This window comes from Cyprinodon tularosa, unplaced genomic scaffold (assembly GCF_016077235.1).
Source record: "Cyprinodon tularosa strain WSP-4 unplaced genomic scaffold, ASM1607723v1 ctg412, whole genome shotgun sequence".
Classification (NCBI taxonomy): Eukaryota; Metazoa; Chordata; class Actinopteri; order Cyprinodontiformes; family Cyprinodontidae; genus Cyprinodon; species Cyprinodon tularosa.
This window is the reverse complement of record NW_024039133.1, coordinates 553,742-568,140: the sequence shown is the minus strand read 5'-3', so window position 1 is coordinate 568,140 and position 14,399 is coordinate 553,742. Positions and strand designations below refer to the sequence as shown.

General features: G+C 36.3%; 1 protein-coding gene across 7 annotated transcripts in view; it reads right to left on the bottom strand.

Annotated features, from left to right (window-relative positions):
* Window positions 1-5,902: 5,902 nt before the first annotated feature.
* tead1b (TEA domain family member 1b) overlaps window positions 5,903-14,399 on the bottom strand; it is a 57,893-nt gene continuing 49,396 nt past the window's right edge. For all 7 annotated transcript variants that reach the window (XM_038298705.1, XM_038298707.1, XM_038298711.1 and 4 more), the window contains 7 exons: window positions 14,229-14,275; window positions 14,079-14,140; window positions 13,798-13,922; window positions 12,452-12,625; window positions 10,711-10,851; window positions 10,478-10,630; window positions 5,903-6,577 (listed from right to left, as the gene is read on the bottom strand). In XM_038298705.1, the coding sequence (XP_038154633.1) occupies window positions 6,464-6,577; window positions 10,478-10,630; window positions 10,711-10,851; window positions 12,452-12,625; window positions 13,798-13,922; window positions 14,079-14,140; window positions 14,229-14,275 (816 nt within the window). In that variant the 3' untranslated portion in view covers window positions 5,903-6,463. The remainder of the gene's footprint in view (window positions 6,578-10,477; window positions 10,631-10,710; window positions 10,852-12,451; window positions 12,626-13,797; window positions 13,923-14,078; window positions 14,141-14,228; window positions 14,276-14,399) is intronic.

Below are 14,399 nucleotides of genomic sequence, written 5' to 3'. Positions count from 1 at the left end.
AAGCTCCGAGCCAGCTCCCGTGTAAGCTGGGGGACAAAGGCACACCTCTGTAGGATTGTCTTGTGACACTGTCTTGGAGAGAGAGGGTGTTGCAGTAGTTTCAGTAGGAGAGGACAGTCCTGACAGCCAACTGTGGAGCAAAACTGCATCCTCTACCTCTAACCATTATTATCATGAAGAAATAAAAACAAAAACAAGAGTCTTTTTTCTTTTAGGTTTATTAAACTTCAATGTTGCATACATAGAAAGTGTCTAGAAAGCTACAAAATATCTAGTGTTGTCAAGAAGGCATCATTATGTCACGGAGCAAAGACAAGACCATGAGCAGAACACGGAAACAGCACAGCTTCTTTTCTCTCCGTTGCTCCGACACTTTACGTTCATGATTACGAAAAAGATATCACACATCTGCACCAAGAAAACACGGAGATATACTTTTATACAAAACACATTTACACAAAAAAAGCAAACAAACAACAAAATAAAACAACAAAGATCCGAACACAGAACCAAAGTGAGTGAGCTATTTTAAAAATCACTTTAAAGCCATCATCATCACCATCATCATCAGAGATGCTCATTAAAGGGAAAGGTACCAGTACCCGATCCAAAAATCAAAATTACAAACAACAAGAGCTAAACTGCTGATATGTTTGTTCCATGATTGAATGCAGCTCTCTGTGTCCATTTTCCCTTAAAAATGGTTCAGCCGATGTTAGAGGCATCAGTCCTGCGGTTTTAGTATTTATATGTCAGCAGTGCAGCAGTGACATTACCATCGGAATGGACTTCAGTATACAGACAATGTCATCACAGAGAAAAGTATACAGGTACAATAAGAAAAAAAACAACAACAAAAACATCTCACTACAGAGTATAATCAATAAATGTGAACAGATACACAGGGTAAACATATGAATAAAGGCTATTACAGCTCCACGCTGTCCACAGGACTGTGGCAAAGCTACAACCCCCAGACAGTCTATAATTATTTAACAATTCTTTGAATACTTTTTTTTTTTTTTATGACCAAAAACCTGTAAGAACCAGAACATATTTATGTAACTGAGATCATTTATGTGTTACCATTAGTTTTCAGACCTCCACTCACACGTCACAGTAGCAGCTGTAAAATAGACTGGGCAAAAATCCCACTTTAACTAGAAAACATTTTTAAACATGATGTTAGATTTTTTTTTTCTGCTGTTAAATAAACTTTTTTTTTTTTTATTATTCCAATATGTTTTAAAAGGTGAATTCACAAGACTATGTCTAGATCACCCAAGAAAAACAAACATTTTTTATTTTCCATGTGTGTGAAAGTGCAGGCACAGCAACAAGGAGGCTGCAGTTTTCCTAAAAATCTGCAAACACTTGAACCTGCAAGTGTGCATGGAACAAACTGCTTCAGTGTTTTTGCATCCTGCTTGAAGTCAGTGTAAAAAAAAAAATAAGAGTAAAATGCAAGAATTTTAATATTTTTTCAAATTTAACAATGTTGTAATTAGGAATGATTTATTAATTAGCTATTCTTCTCCTGCTGTCAATCAGTTCCAAGTCCTTTAAAAAAAGGCAATGTGGTGATTGTTGTCACTTGTGTTCTGTTTTTGGTAAAGCAACATTGATTTTTTTTTTTTCATGTCTATTAAATTTTTTCGAAGCTGGAAAGTTGAAACCGAAAGGCACTTCCTCGCTACCGCGCAGAACACAACAGGTTCTCCCGATTCTTTTTGGTCTTTTGCAACATGAAAGGCAGCTCTTATTTGTAATATAATTGTAGAAAACCCTTAGAAACTCTTCTTCTAGCTTACAAACCAATCTGAACATAAGTGTACTGTGTCTTAAAAATGATGAAACTGTGTGCTGATTTGATGAAGTGTAATTTGAAAAAGAAGTGGCATACTGTTATATTTGCCTGACTTGCTCACAAAACCAACTTAAGAACTAAACAAAATGCAATGAATACATTCTAAGGCACTGTACACTTAAACTTTGGCTGATTGTACAGAATACACACTGCAAACAAAACAAATCTGATGTGGTGAGAGTTCACAGTTTTTATGGCATCTTTTGGAGTTCACAAACAGCTTTATTAAGTTTAAGGCTTAGGATTGAAGCAGGCAACAGAGACGTGAACTCGACAGGAATAATTACACCTCCATCTCCAGGTGTGGTGAGTTATCTATAGTTTCACCATTATTTAAGCTGTAGTTTATAAGCTGCAGGATCACCAAGGTGAGCACTGGGAGGAAAACAAAATGCGTCTGGACTAGAAGGGTCTAAATCAGAGACGTGTACTTTCATTTGGCAGGAACAAAAAAATGTTTTTGTATCAATTGCCAAAACATGTCATTTATGTCTGCAAAACAGAAATTCTTAGAGAAAGTTACTCACCAATGGTTAATACAATGGCTTGCAAACTATTTATTTACATCTTACATTTGATCAAAATGTGCCCATCCCTTTTTAATAAAATACACTAAATAAAATCAATTGCAATTTTCCTTCAGGTTTCTCCTCACAAATCTTTAATTTAAAGGTATAAAGGACGATCTTTTATTTCTGGGGCGGATCATCGAAATAATTTTTGTCTTTTTCTGCACATGCGCACTTTCAGCCCCATATCTGTGGTGAGCTACAGTTTCAGAAAGTGATTGAAGCTCGCCTTTCTCACCATGGTTCTTTGAAAATGGCTGAAGATCGTGAAAGAAAAAGTGTTTACGAAGTGTATGGGAAGAGAAAAAAGGCCTCAGAGAGGCAGATATATCCCGTTATGGTATTTGCTGTCAAAGCGGCCTGCTGTCACCATAGGCTGTCACTACTCGACAGCAAAGGCTAATAACAAAGACTGCGCAGGCACCGCGCAGTATTGGAGGAGTTATGTGCCAACAGGGAGTAAAAAGTAGTGATTCATCTGTCCGAAGGGTAAGTTAACTGAGTTCACTATAAAGTCCACTATATAGTCCCCACTTTATATAGTGATTGAGGGATTTAGGGATTAGGGTGGATGTTCGGGCACAGTAAGCTTGCATGAGCTATGAGAACAGCAACTTTTAAATGGAGCTTGCATGAGGAGAAATGGGCTTGTGGACGGCCTCACACGCGTTTAAATAGGCATTCCCTCTCTGGAGTGGGTAAAGGGTTATTTTTTGTAATGGAGAGGGCGGGTCTTTTAAAAAAATTCTCCAAAATCCTCCACAATACCTTTAATTTCAGTATAAAAGAGGGCCATCCACATAAACAAACAGGAATTGTAAGGACAGAATTCATCAGAGAAGAAGCCATGATGTCCATGGTAAAAGAACACAATGTACAAAGAACATAACTGAAAAGAAAGCAAATATATTGAGGAAGCAGCACTGGTAAGATTCAAAAATTCTTGGCCTTAATATAAAATGTTTTGTGTGATAGGAAACGAATGCGGCACATCTTGCTCTCCACACACTACCCTCCTTGGTTAAACATGATGATGGCGGCATTATGATGTTGAACTAATGGGAAGATGGATGGAGCTAAACTGAGAACAGGAAGTAAATCTGTTGGAGCCTGCAAAGAAGTTAAGGCTATAGTCTGAAGTGTAGTTGTTAAAAAAAAGGGGAATTTTTTTTTGTTTTTGGAAACATATATAGCCTAATTAATATAGTGATTATTGATTTCATTCATTTTGCTAAGGCTACTCGTACGTCCACAGCCCAAATGTTCAAAGGGCAATATCCTTGCCAATACTGTTAATAAGAAATAGAAATTTTTCGCTTTCAACTATAAAATGTCATAGGGGGTGGTATGGGAGGGTGGTCATTTAAGAAGGGGGATGATTTTTAAGAGGGGGGGATGCCATCCCCCCTCAACTCCAGTACTGGCTAGAGTGAAGATTCACCTTTCAACAGGAACAAAAACATAAACCTACAGCTTACAACAGAATACAGAAAATCAGTGTGTTAGAATAACCCAGTGAAAGTCAACACATAAACTCTATGTGGCAAAAATGTGGCAAAAAAATTATTCATCACAGATATTCTTGATCCAATCTATTAAAGACTTGCAGCTTTAATTGTACAGAAAAAGCAGTTCACAGAGTTTAACTCAGGAGGGGTGAAATCTCAGGTTTTCAGATTGTAAAGGAAAAAGATTCCTTAACTTGTCAAGCTTTGAAGTTACAATATAAAAAGAATGCAAAAAAGTTCAAGGGGGATGAATAGTTTTTCAAGACACTGTATGGACACTATAGTCATGGGCAAAAAAAACACAAAAAACATTAGACCACCGTTTTCGTCACTTTCTTGTTAATTTTACATCTGGTAAAAATTAAAGTACAATTGCTCCGAACAATGATAACAACACCAGCTCATAAAAGCTGGATTTAGCCGCTGATATCAAGCCATCTTCTGTGTTTTTTATAATAACCAAAATCACTTGGAGCAATAAGCAAGAAATTTAGAGTAAACTGAACCATAATAATTTAAATTTGTTATGTGGGATGAAAATAAGATTCCCTTTAACCCCTTAACCCGAGAGGGTCTTAGGAGCAAATTCCACCTGAACTTATATATGTGTATTAAAGCAAGTACAGCTCCAAAACTATAAACTGGAAATACAATTGTTTGTATTTGTATGACAGAAAGGCGTTGATGAACATTTTTCAGTTGGAAACACTATTTTTAATGTCACCATGTCTGATTTATAGGGGAATTAACAAAGAAAAAATTTAAAATATTTAGCCTCGCAAATTTTTTTTTTTTCCAAAATAAACACAGCAAAACACTCTGAAACCCAATTTGAAACTCTGGATGAACCCTAAGACTTTTTAGATCCACATCTTGACTATTACTCAAGCAAATCTGGACTGAATAAGTTGAAGCATGTTTGTTCCACAAAGGTTTTAGAGGGAAATGTGCTAGGCGGAAATGTGATCTTGGCACAGTGGTGCCAAAAGTAGCCAAATTTTGCCAAATGCATTTTTCCACTCATAAAATGGAATCTGGCCAGTTAAATGTGCTGATTCACATTATTGGAGACCGTCTGCATAAGACAAAGCCTTTTCTCCTAAGATTTAGCCATTGTTTCATTGAAATTTAACATTGAACACAAAAATATCACCAAACTGAATAGAAAATAAAAATAACAGGGCAAGCTTATATATCGCATTCCGGTTACATCACCTGAAATGGTTGCATCATTACCTATGACCTCTCCTTGAAAGGTATAAGCTTCTAGTTTCCAATGATGCAGCCCATTAGGAGGTGTGGCTAAAAATGAATATCTGCTGTTACATAACTCTGGCAGAGTCAGGCATGTCAGGTGGAATTTTAAATCTAATTTTATTTGTTTACACAGCTATAAAACAAAAAAAGTATTTGTGAAAGAATAATTTTGAAATATGTTTTAGAAATTTTAAAACTGTGTTTTGACCATTTCTATAATAGATAATGATAATCAGGCCCGCCGGGCTACAAAAACCCAAACCTGTCAGGTATGGTCTGGAACTATTTCTTTACAGTGTGTAGCTCGTGTTTAGTTTCTGATTCCTGAGCCAATTATATGAGAGTTCCCAGGACTGATAAAACAGAGTGCAGCATTTGGTATTTTATGATGGCAAAAATAACCGCAGCATGCAAAAAATGGAAGCCGGCAAGAGAAGCGAAACAGATGTACCTAAGAAGCCTCATACTCTTCCTTTGTCTTTAACCTAGCTCTGTTGTATTGTTCTGATTTGATACGCTAATTTTCCTTAACCTATTGCTTCTTTAAGTAGCTATGGCACTGAACTGTCAAAAAGTGCTTTCAGACATTCTGTGTTTTCTTATCCGCTTTTTTTTATCATTCAATACGAAAAGAAGTTACTATCTGATTACAAAACAATTGTTTTTGATGACAAAAATGGTCTAATGTTTTTTTTACATGACTGTACCTCCTTATTTCACAGTGTATTTCTTGTCTGTCTGAAATTTGGAGTGTTTCAACAAAAATATTTACACATTTTTACATCCATATGATTTCAGTCACTGACATGTATTTGTAGTGTTATTTATGTGTCTTTGGGAGGTTTATTTCGCTGTGAGAACATGGTTTTCTACAAGATGTATTGAAACAAATTATGAAACACAGATTTTTTTAAAACACTCTCAACCCAAAATGCACAGACCATCACAGGCTTTTTCCCTCTCAGTTGGTATAACAAATCAGAAAGAGACTACACATAGATTTCCATTTGACAAATAAATCTCATTGAAACAACCAACTAAACATATTGAAAAATGAAAATTCCCATTAAGTTCCCAATAGATCATAAAACAACTGTACCATATTTCACAGCTGTGGTCAAACAACACTTACAACACACTAACTTCACCTCATACCTCAACCAAAGAGCATTGAAAGGTTGACTTTCAATGCAGAGGCACTGCCACTTGTTTTGGAGGTTGATAAGTCCATAAAGAAAAACGAAAAAACAAAACAGACTGGTTTATTCCTTTACCAGTCTGTAGATATGGTGCTGGGCGCCGTGCTCGCTGTTCGACACTTCAAACACACAAGCCATACATAACAACGTCTCCTGGGTGTCCCTATTTGACACGACCTGCAAGAGAAAACATGCAGGATGTTTGGAGGGATGCTAAAGAATAAATGCTTTCAAATCATCAAGAGAAGTAAGTCATGCTGTTGAAACATTTCAAGCTTTTTTTTTTGGGTGCTTCTACTCCTTTCAACAACCCAAAACCCCCCATTACCTCTTACACTTATGAATCTTCATTATCATTCCTTGTGAATATAATCTCTGTTGATCCTGGAGACCTACGCACGTTATGACCTAAATCCCACATCAGCTTCTGTGATTTAGTTCTGGATGCAAACCAACGTGCAAAACATAGCACAATGGTGTGTGTACAAAAAAGAAAAAATTTAAATTCCTGAATTGACAAGGGCTGCACAAAAGGTATCTGAATTATTCCTCATTAGGGTAAAAGAATAGTTTTATCTCACAATTTCTTTCCAAGATTTTAGTTCGTTCCCAGAGCAAGCCATTTTTTAAACATTGAAAGTAGATTCCCTTTATAACTCAACTTCTAATACCTGCTTCTGGTGTACTATCTAATGTCACAGCCAGGTCCATAGTAAGCCATTTGGCCCCTGCTCCTGCAACCTGTTGTTAAAAGTGACATTTCTGGGGGAAATAATTGCAAACCTTGTATCTATTATTTTATATCACTGCTTCTGCTTCTGTCTCCTTGAACCTCAGTCGGCCTTGACAGATGGCTTCTCACACTGAGCTTGGTTCTGCTGGAGGTTTCATCCTGTTAAAATGGAGTTTTTCCTTTCCACTGTCGCTACAAGCACGCTTAGTGTGAGGGATTGCATTCAGTCAATGAGTCGATGCAATCAACTGTTTTTTTTTTTAGATAGAAAACTTTGAATCAATTTGACTGTATGATCTGGTGAACTGTAAAGTACCTTGAGATGACATGTGTTGTGAATTTGCGCTATATAAATAAACTGAATTGAATCGAATTATAAATATACCTATTTTTTGTTTCATTTAAGTGCAATTCTGTCTTTATATTGATGCTCATAGTTAGAGTAACAATAGTTAGAGTAATAGTTAGAGTTACAATATTAACTGTTAAAGTGTTCTCTATGTTTTGTCTTTTCACAACCAGAACTGCAGTAAAGTATGCCCTTTAAGATCTTCACACATTTAAAAAGAGAGTTTATCAAAAATCAACCTTGAATCTTTGAATTCTGTTCAAAGACAAAAGAAAAGGTGCTTATGAATGCATGGATTTCTGTGGAAACATTCCTTAAAAGACAGATATATGTGCAGATTATGCAGAGTATGGTCTAAAATCTTTGATCAGCTAATGAAAAGTTTTAGTGTGAATTAAGTTTTTAACTATTTGCTCATACTGCTTCCCACGTCTCGGACTACATTTTTTATATATATTTTTTTGCATTACCAACAGGTTTGGATAAAATGCAACATTCAAATACTTGCAATTTGTTCCTCAGATGTAAGAATTTAATTAGGAATTTACAGCTATGCAAAAATTCAGCTTCTTAGGTTCTGATTACTTAAACAAAGCTATATCTTGGCTGTGAATGTCTTCCATCTACCTCACCATGGCTGTTGGAACAATCACATATATCAGAAAAATAACATATCAAAGTTCTTCAGATAAATTATCAGCCCATCTGGAATTAATCTTGAGGGACCTTGGAAGGGGCTTTTCTCTGATATGTTAAAACAATACTGCCACTCCCACTTAGGTGACACTGTGCTGTTTCACAGATACATCAACTTACCACACAAGTTGTCATCAGTGAGATGGCAAGTGTTGCTAACCCACTCATAAGTTTAGTGGGACAAAATGCAGCAGCTTACAGAATTTATCCTCCTTATTAACTTTATTTTACTACTTGATACTTTTTTTATTCTATTACTTGCTATAAAAGACTGTCATTTTGATTTATTGAAAGAAAAATAATTCGGTGATTGGAAATGTATTAATATTTAAGACTATGACACTTGACTACGGCCTATTTAGTTTGAGTTAGCATTATTTTTTGAGTTCTTTAGATCAATCTGCTAAATTCAGTATTTTTAACTGACGGTTAGATCCTGGCCTTCTCTACCTAAAGGATCCTGGAATGCAACAGCGGCAAGAGAGATAACTTTTAATTGAATTCAAACTAGATGCTATTAATGGATCTAAGAAGAAGTTAATGCGGGAAAAAATCATTTCAATTTGTTTAGGTTAAAAATAGTTTTAGCCATTTCTTTGGAGCATCCGGGGACCTGGCATTCAAATAAGTGAGTGAGAAATGATCCCATGCATCTATTACCTTCATAACTTGTCCAAGTTATTTTCAAACTTTTCTTGAACTCACTGAATCTGATTTTCTGTCCGATCCGACAGACAAGTGTGCTGGATGAGGTTGTGGCATTTAGCGCTCATTGAGAGTCAATGGGGATGAAGAACCAACATGATTTTCTGCAAGGGGGCTTGCGAAGCTGCGACTGAGATAGACCGCAGGCCTATTTTAGTCTGACAATGCAGCAATTAAGCTGCAATTTAATGGGTCTAACAGGAAGAGAGACGAAATAAAATGTCTGTCAATCACAACAGAAAATGTGAACCAAAAAAAGGCTGAATCGCACGGCACATACATAGAAGGTGGGGCAGACTCATGCATAAACAATAATAGAAATGTTAAAAATATGAATATTTAACCCATGATAAGAGTTCCCAATGACAGACAACAGATAAGATAGTAATTCTCTTTGAGCTTCGTAAAAAAAAAACAACAAGGGTCAGACAGTGCAAGTAAGTGCGACTTATCTCTCTCCCCTCTTTATGAAAAAAAAGTAAAAACTTTGACAAATTTCACAGATCTCTATCTGAGAATTCCCTCTCACTACCCTAGCTAGCATGTAAACTATCCCACAGCCTTTATTGCTGCTTTTTCCTTTTCTTTAACCGTAGTTTCCAATATGTTTTTAATTTAGGAGTAGAAACATTCTCTAGCTGTTTTGATTTAAGAGATACTGCCCAGACTCATTTTTGTTTTTTTAATCTATTTATTTTTAATACATTTTCATAATCTGTCCAAGTCAAATGTGGGAAATCTGGCACAGAGACTGATGTGGAAAAAAAAATCTGCACAGATCAAATCACCCAGCATCTCTATACGCAGTCAGTGTGACATGATACAAATTGCAGATTAAAATGTTGGAAGTAACCGGTGTGACCTAGGGTTGAATCTAACCATAAGCAGTACATACCTCCCCCTTACACTAAACCTAACTCTGTACACACCTTAGCCCTAAACCCTGGCAAAATATCTTTTGAGGACCAGAGACATCACTCTGCAACAACACAACCTCGCTTTGCAGGTAAAATAAGAAAAAGTGTTCTCACTAAGATGGCCAAACAGGAACACACAAACAGACACACGGCCTGCTCTGCTGATGAGGACAACCCATTGATTTCTATTTATTTTCCATTCATTTCTATGACCTAACCTAGACCCTTACATTAACCATTGCAAACACATAACTCTAAACCATACCTAAATTCACGCTTTAGTCCAAAACAAAATCTAACAAAGTTTGACCTGTCCCCACAATCTAGCATATTCCTGAGAAATTGACCTTACACTGTCCCCACAAGGTAACAAATACATGGCCACAAACTCACACACAAATATCGATCTACATCTGACTTTTAATTATTTTTTTGCTTTAATTATCTTTGTGGTTAATGAAACTTAAGACCCCATGAGATGGCTAATAACCAGAGTTCCTGCCCTCTCTTATCCTCCCTTTCCCTTTAAGATAATGAGACTCCCGGGACGGTGTTTCATCCCCTGTGGAATGAGAGGAATGTAAGGGTGGCAAAAACGACAGCTGCAGCCACTGACAACACAACCGCAGAGAAAAGGAGAAGAATGAGAGACGGGGGAGGGTCAGGGAGGTGCTCACCAATAAGATGGTGAAGTTTTCCAGGACACTGTTCATCATGTACTTCTCTGGGAGATGTTTTAGCTTGTGGATAAAGTTGATCATGTATTCACACATGGGAGACCGGCTTATCCGGTAGACAAAGCGACCATTCTCAAAGCGTGCATATTCAGTCTGTGGAAAGGAATATAATATTTGGTGATTGAATATATATTAAAAAACAGTTTTGAATCAAAATTCAAAGAAGTGCATACCTCTACTTTCTCAACAACCTGCTTGCCGAAGGAGCAGACCTTTGTTGAACATGTTATGGTCATATTCTCTGAGCTCTCATACTGGCTGGTCACTCCATAAAATGATCCAGCATCATCTTGAATGTTGCAGTTTAGGTCGGCCTGGAAGGAAGATAATTATTTTTTTAGGATTACCTTTTTAGAAGAAATCTGCAAAGGAAAGTGTTAAATGTTGACCTTCTAAGTTAGTTTGAACTAAGTGTGGCTTTCAGACAAGGTCACTAAATGCAGATTGAGCCTATATATATCAGCTCAAATTTCACCAGCGTCAGATAAAGACATTTTAGTGGTTTGGAACAGAGAAAATAAATGGAATAAAATCAGTCCTTTGCCACAAAGTAGTTTTTATTTTGCATTAAAAAAATTAAATAAACAGTCTAGACATTTTACAGTTTAAACACAACTGTATACTGATGATTTCCGGGGTTAATATACCGTAATGTAGATTAGTATTTAGTTTGATTTGAGTGTCTAGGAACTTATTAAGCCATGAATTCCTCTTTTTTTCCAGGGTAAAATGTAATAGTTCACAAAATCCTTGTTTCTTTTATACATTATTCTAATACACTATTGTCATTCAAGGAACAGTGATATGTATTAGAAATGAAAGGCGAAAAATAACATGGCTAAACTTTCCTATATCAACAATAATTAGGTGTTGAATCGTTAAAGCTGTGGCATAAAAGCACACAGGATGTTATGAGAGATTAAAAAAAGGTCACCGTGAGAGTTTTTTTCCAGTCTGGATTTAATATTAAATTATTGATTCATTTATAGAGTAAAGAGTCTTTTTCAGCAGGAGTGTCCATACATTTAGAACATTCAGGATTTCTTATGTGTCTATAAACTTTTGTATTGAACATTATCAAATGATTATAATTTATTTTGTTATATAAAATGTCCTCTTTCTTTTTGGAAAAAAAAAAACCCTCACAAAATGTCTTGATAAGAAGATAAGCATATAACATAGACTGCTAAGAGATCTGGCAACATTATTAATAAAATTACTGATTTAAAGTTTTTAAGTCATATTAGCATAAGCATCTAAATGTGGCCATACTGAGGGAAAAAACTCTAACAAGAACTAAATGAAGTTACATTAGGAGACTGATTTCCGAGGATGAATGGGTTGCTCCTGGAGGGCAGCCTCTCTGTGCCCCGAACATCCTGTTCATTATGGCCACAAAAAGAGGAGACATTCTCCCAACAACATTCTCCTCCTTCATTAAGCCAAGCAGTTACATGTTCATTATTTTGCAGATTCTGTCGTTCATTTGAAATTCAGATTTGCCGGTCACTTCAAAAGGAATTTGAGGGGACTTAGTCCAAGTGCATACGGGGGCTACTTTGTTGGCCGCCGCTTGTTAGCATTCTGCATCAGGGAGGAAATACATTCAATGTTTAAACAGCCATTAGGAGTGCAACCAGGTCACTCCATTGTTAGGAGATATTACACTGAATTAGTGAGTGCTTTGATCAAAAGGCTCTCCTGCTATGCAAGACCAAATATAGCACACGGCATTCTGCAAACATTAAGAGAGCAATCCTTTCAGTGCAGCCTGATTACTCCAAATCACCAAATAAAAACTTGAACACAGTGATACAGAACAGGATTCAGTATTTTTAAAATTAGTTATAATTATATATGATTATAAATAACATTTGATTAACCTGAAAATGTATACTGTATTTTCATACGTACCCAGAATTTGATGAGAAAAAAAGAATTCTGAGGACCTTTTCCATACAGCTCCTTTAATCCTCCTTTCTTCTCAGGAAATTTATCATAAATTTGACGAATATCCACAGACTCCAGCAAGGCGTCGCTGTAGGAGTGATTGGTCTGTCCGATGTGTACAAACAGGTGCTTGTTGTACTGAAAAGCAGATGAATCATACTTGAATCATCAGGGCAAATATATACACATTAAAGCATCAGAAAAAAGTTAATCAAAAATAGATTTTCTTTAATGTAATTTGATGTTATTTCTAAGTTTTAATCAGTCATTGTGACATGCAGGCTGTAGTGTAAATGGCATACTCTGGATCACTGGGCTTTATGTAAAATAAATGACATCAGTCAGACCAGACTGATGATTCAGGTAAAGGTTGGTAGGGATCCATGTAGGCCTGAAACAATTATTGGATTAATCACGATTACTCGGTTATTGAAATAATCGTCAATTAAGTAATCAATTAATCATTAACTGGAGTATAGAGACTGATAAATGTGCCTTTCACTGACAGAGCAACCCACACAGAGCAGTAATTATTTAGAAATTGTCAAAAAAATAAAAACACTTTCGTCTGTCAATCTGCTTTATCCAAAACTCCTGAAGTGGAAAAGTTTTAGTTTCACCTGGTTTCATTAAGAAAACAATCTACTTTAAGAAAACATTGGCTATTCGATTATTAATCGAAAAAAATCGACCAATTAATCGATTTGCTGAATAATCATTAGTTGCAGCCATAGATTCTTGATTCTAGATCCTGCATTACCATACAGCTAATGTTTATTAGTTTTAAACATATTTGGATCACTCTGATAACTAAAACGGAACCAGTATGAACAACTAAAGTTTTTTTCCATCTAGTTGCTCTTTTTTACGGAGGGTGTTGAGAGGAGACTGTGGTGTTTGTTTGGTCATGTGTTGTACCGATGCAGTGCTGAATTGGAGGTTCGTAGCTGTACCGTTAAAGCATTGTCAGCACTGTTTTTTTTTTATGTGTCTAAAAGGTAGAGGAATATATATCTATAAATTTCGGTTATTGATATAACTTCAATATTATTGTTGATTTTGGCCAAGATTTTCATATTGGTGAAACCCTGAATCCAACTGTTTGCCTTTGAAGAAGCAGATTGATCTAAAATGTTTGAGTGCTGCTGCAGAGAAGACTTCCCCTCTCTCCGTTTACTTTGGTCACCACTCAGCTGAACATTTATCTGGGAAAATATTTTCTTTGCACTCAGACAGCAAACCTAGCTGCTGGCTGATAAAGGGTAGAAATAAGAACAAAAATGTGTGTTAAGGTATATGGCTCTCCTGACCGAGTCTTGGTCTCTCTGTTGCTCTAGGAAGGCGGAAAACTCCACCAGTCTGAGTTTAGATGTGCCGATGGAGCGGCCTTGCCATGCTGGGGCTGTGGGAGCTGGAGCGGCAGCAGGTTCATAACCTGCCAATACAGAAAAACAACCAGACTTTCATCTCCTATTTGTAATGTTTACTGATTATTCCTAAAGACATTGTTTTTTAAAATGTTCAATTCTACATTTCCACAGTTTTCCTAGATTTCAGACAAATTACAATTATTTATCAAGTTGATTCTCACTTGAAATGGCTGTTGTAACTGCTGACTGGATGGGATATGGTTGCTGGGTGAAAGGCTTAATGCTGAAAAAGAAAAGCACAGATTTATAGGAAAAAGCCCTATAAGCACGTTACATATATTCTTATAATCACATATATTTTTGAGACTTACTCTTGTGAGGATCCTGGCTGACCAGCTGATATCATACCCTGCCATAACTAGAGATGAAGAAACATAAATCATCAAAGTCCAACTGTGAGCATCTGTTAGATGCAACATCAAAGAGGCAGCTAATCCTTATTGATCATCAGTTATCTGGACTACCGCTCCTTCTGATCATGT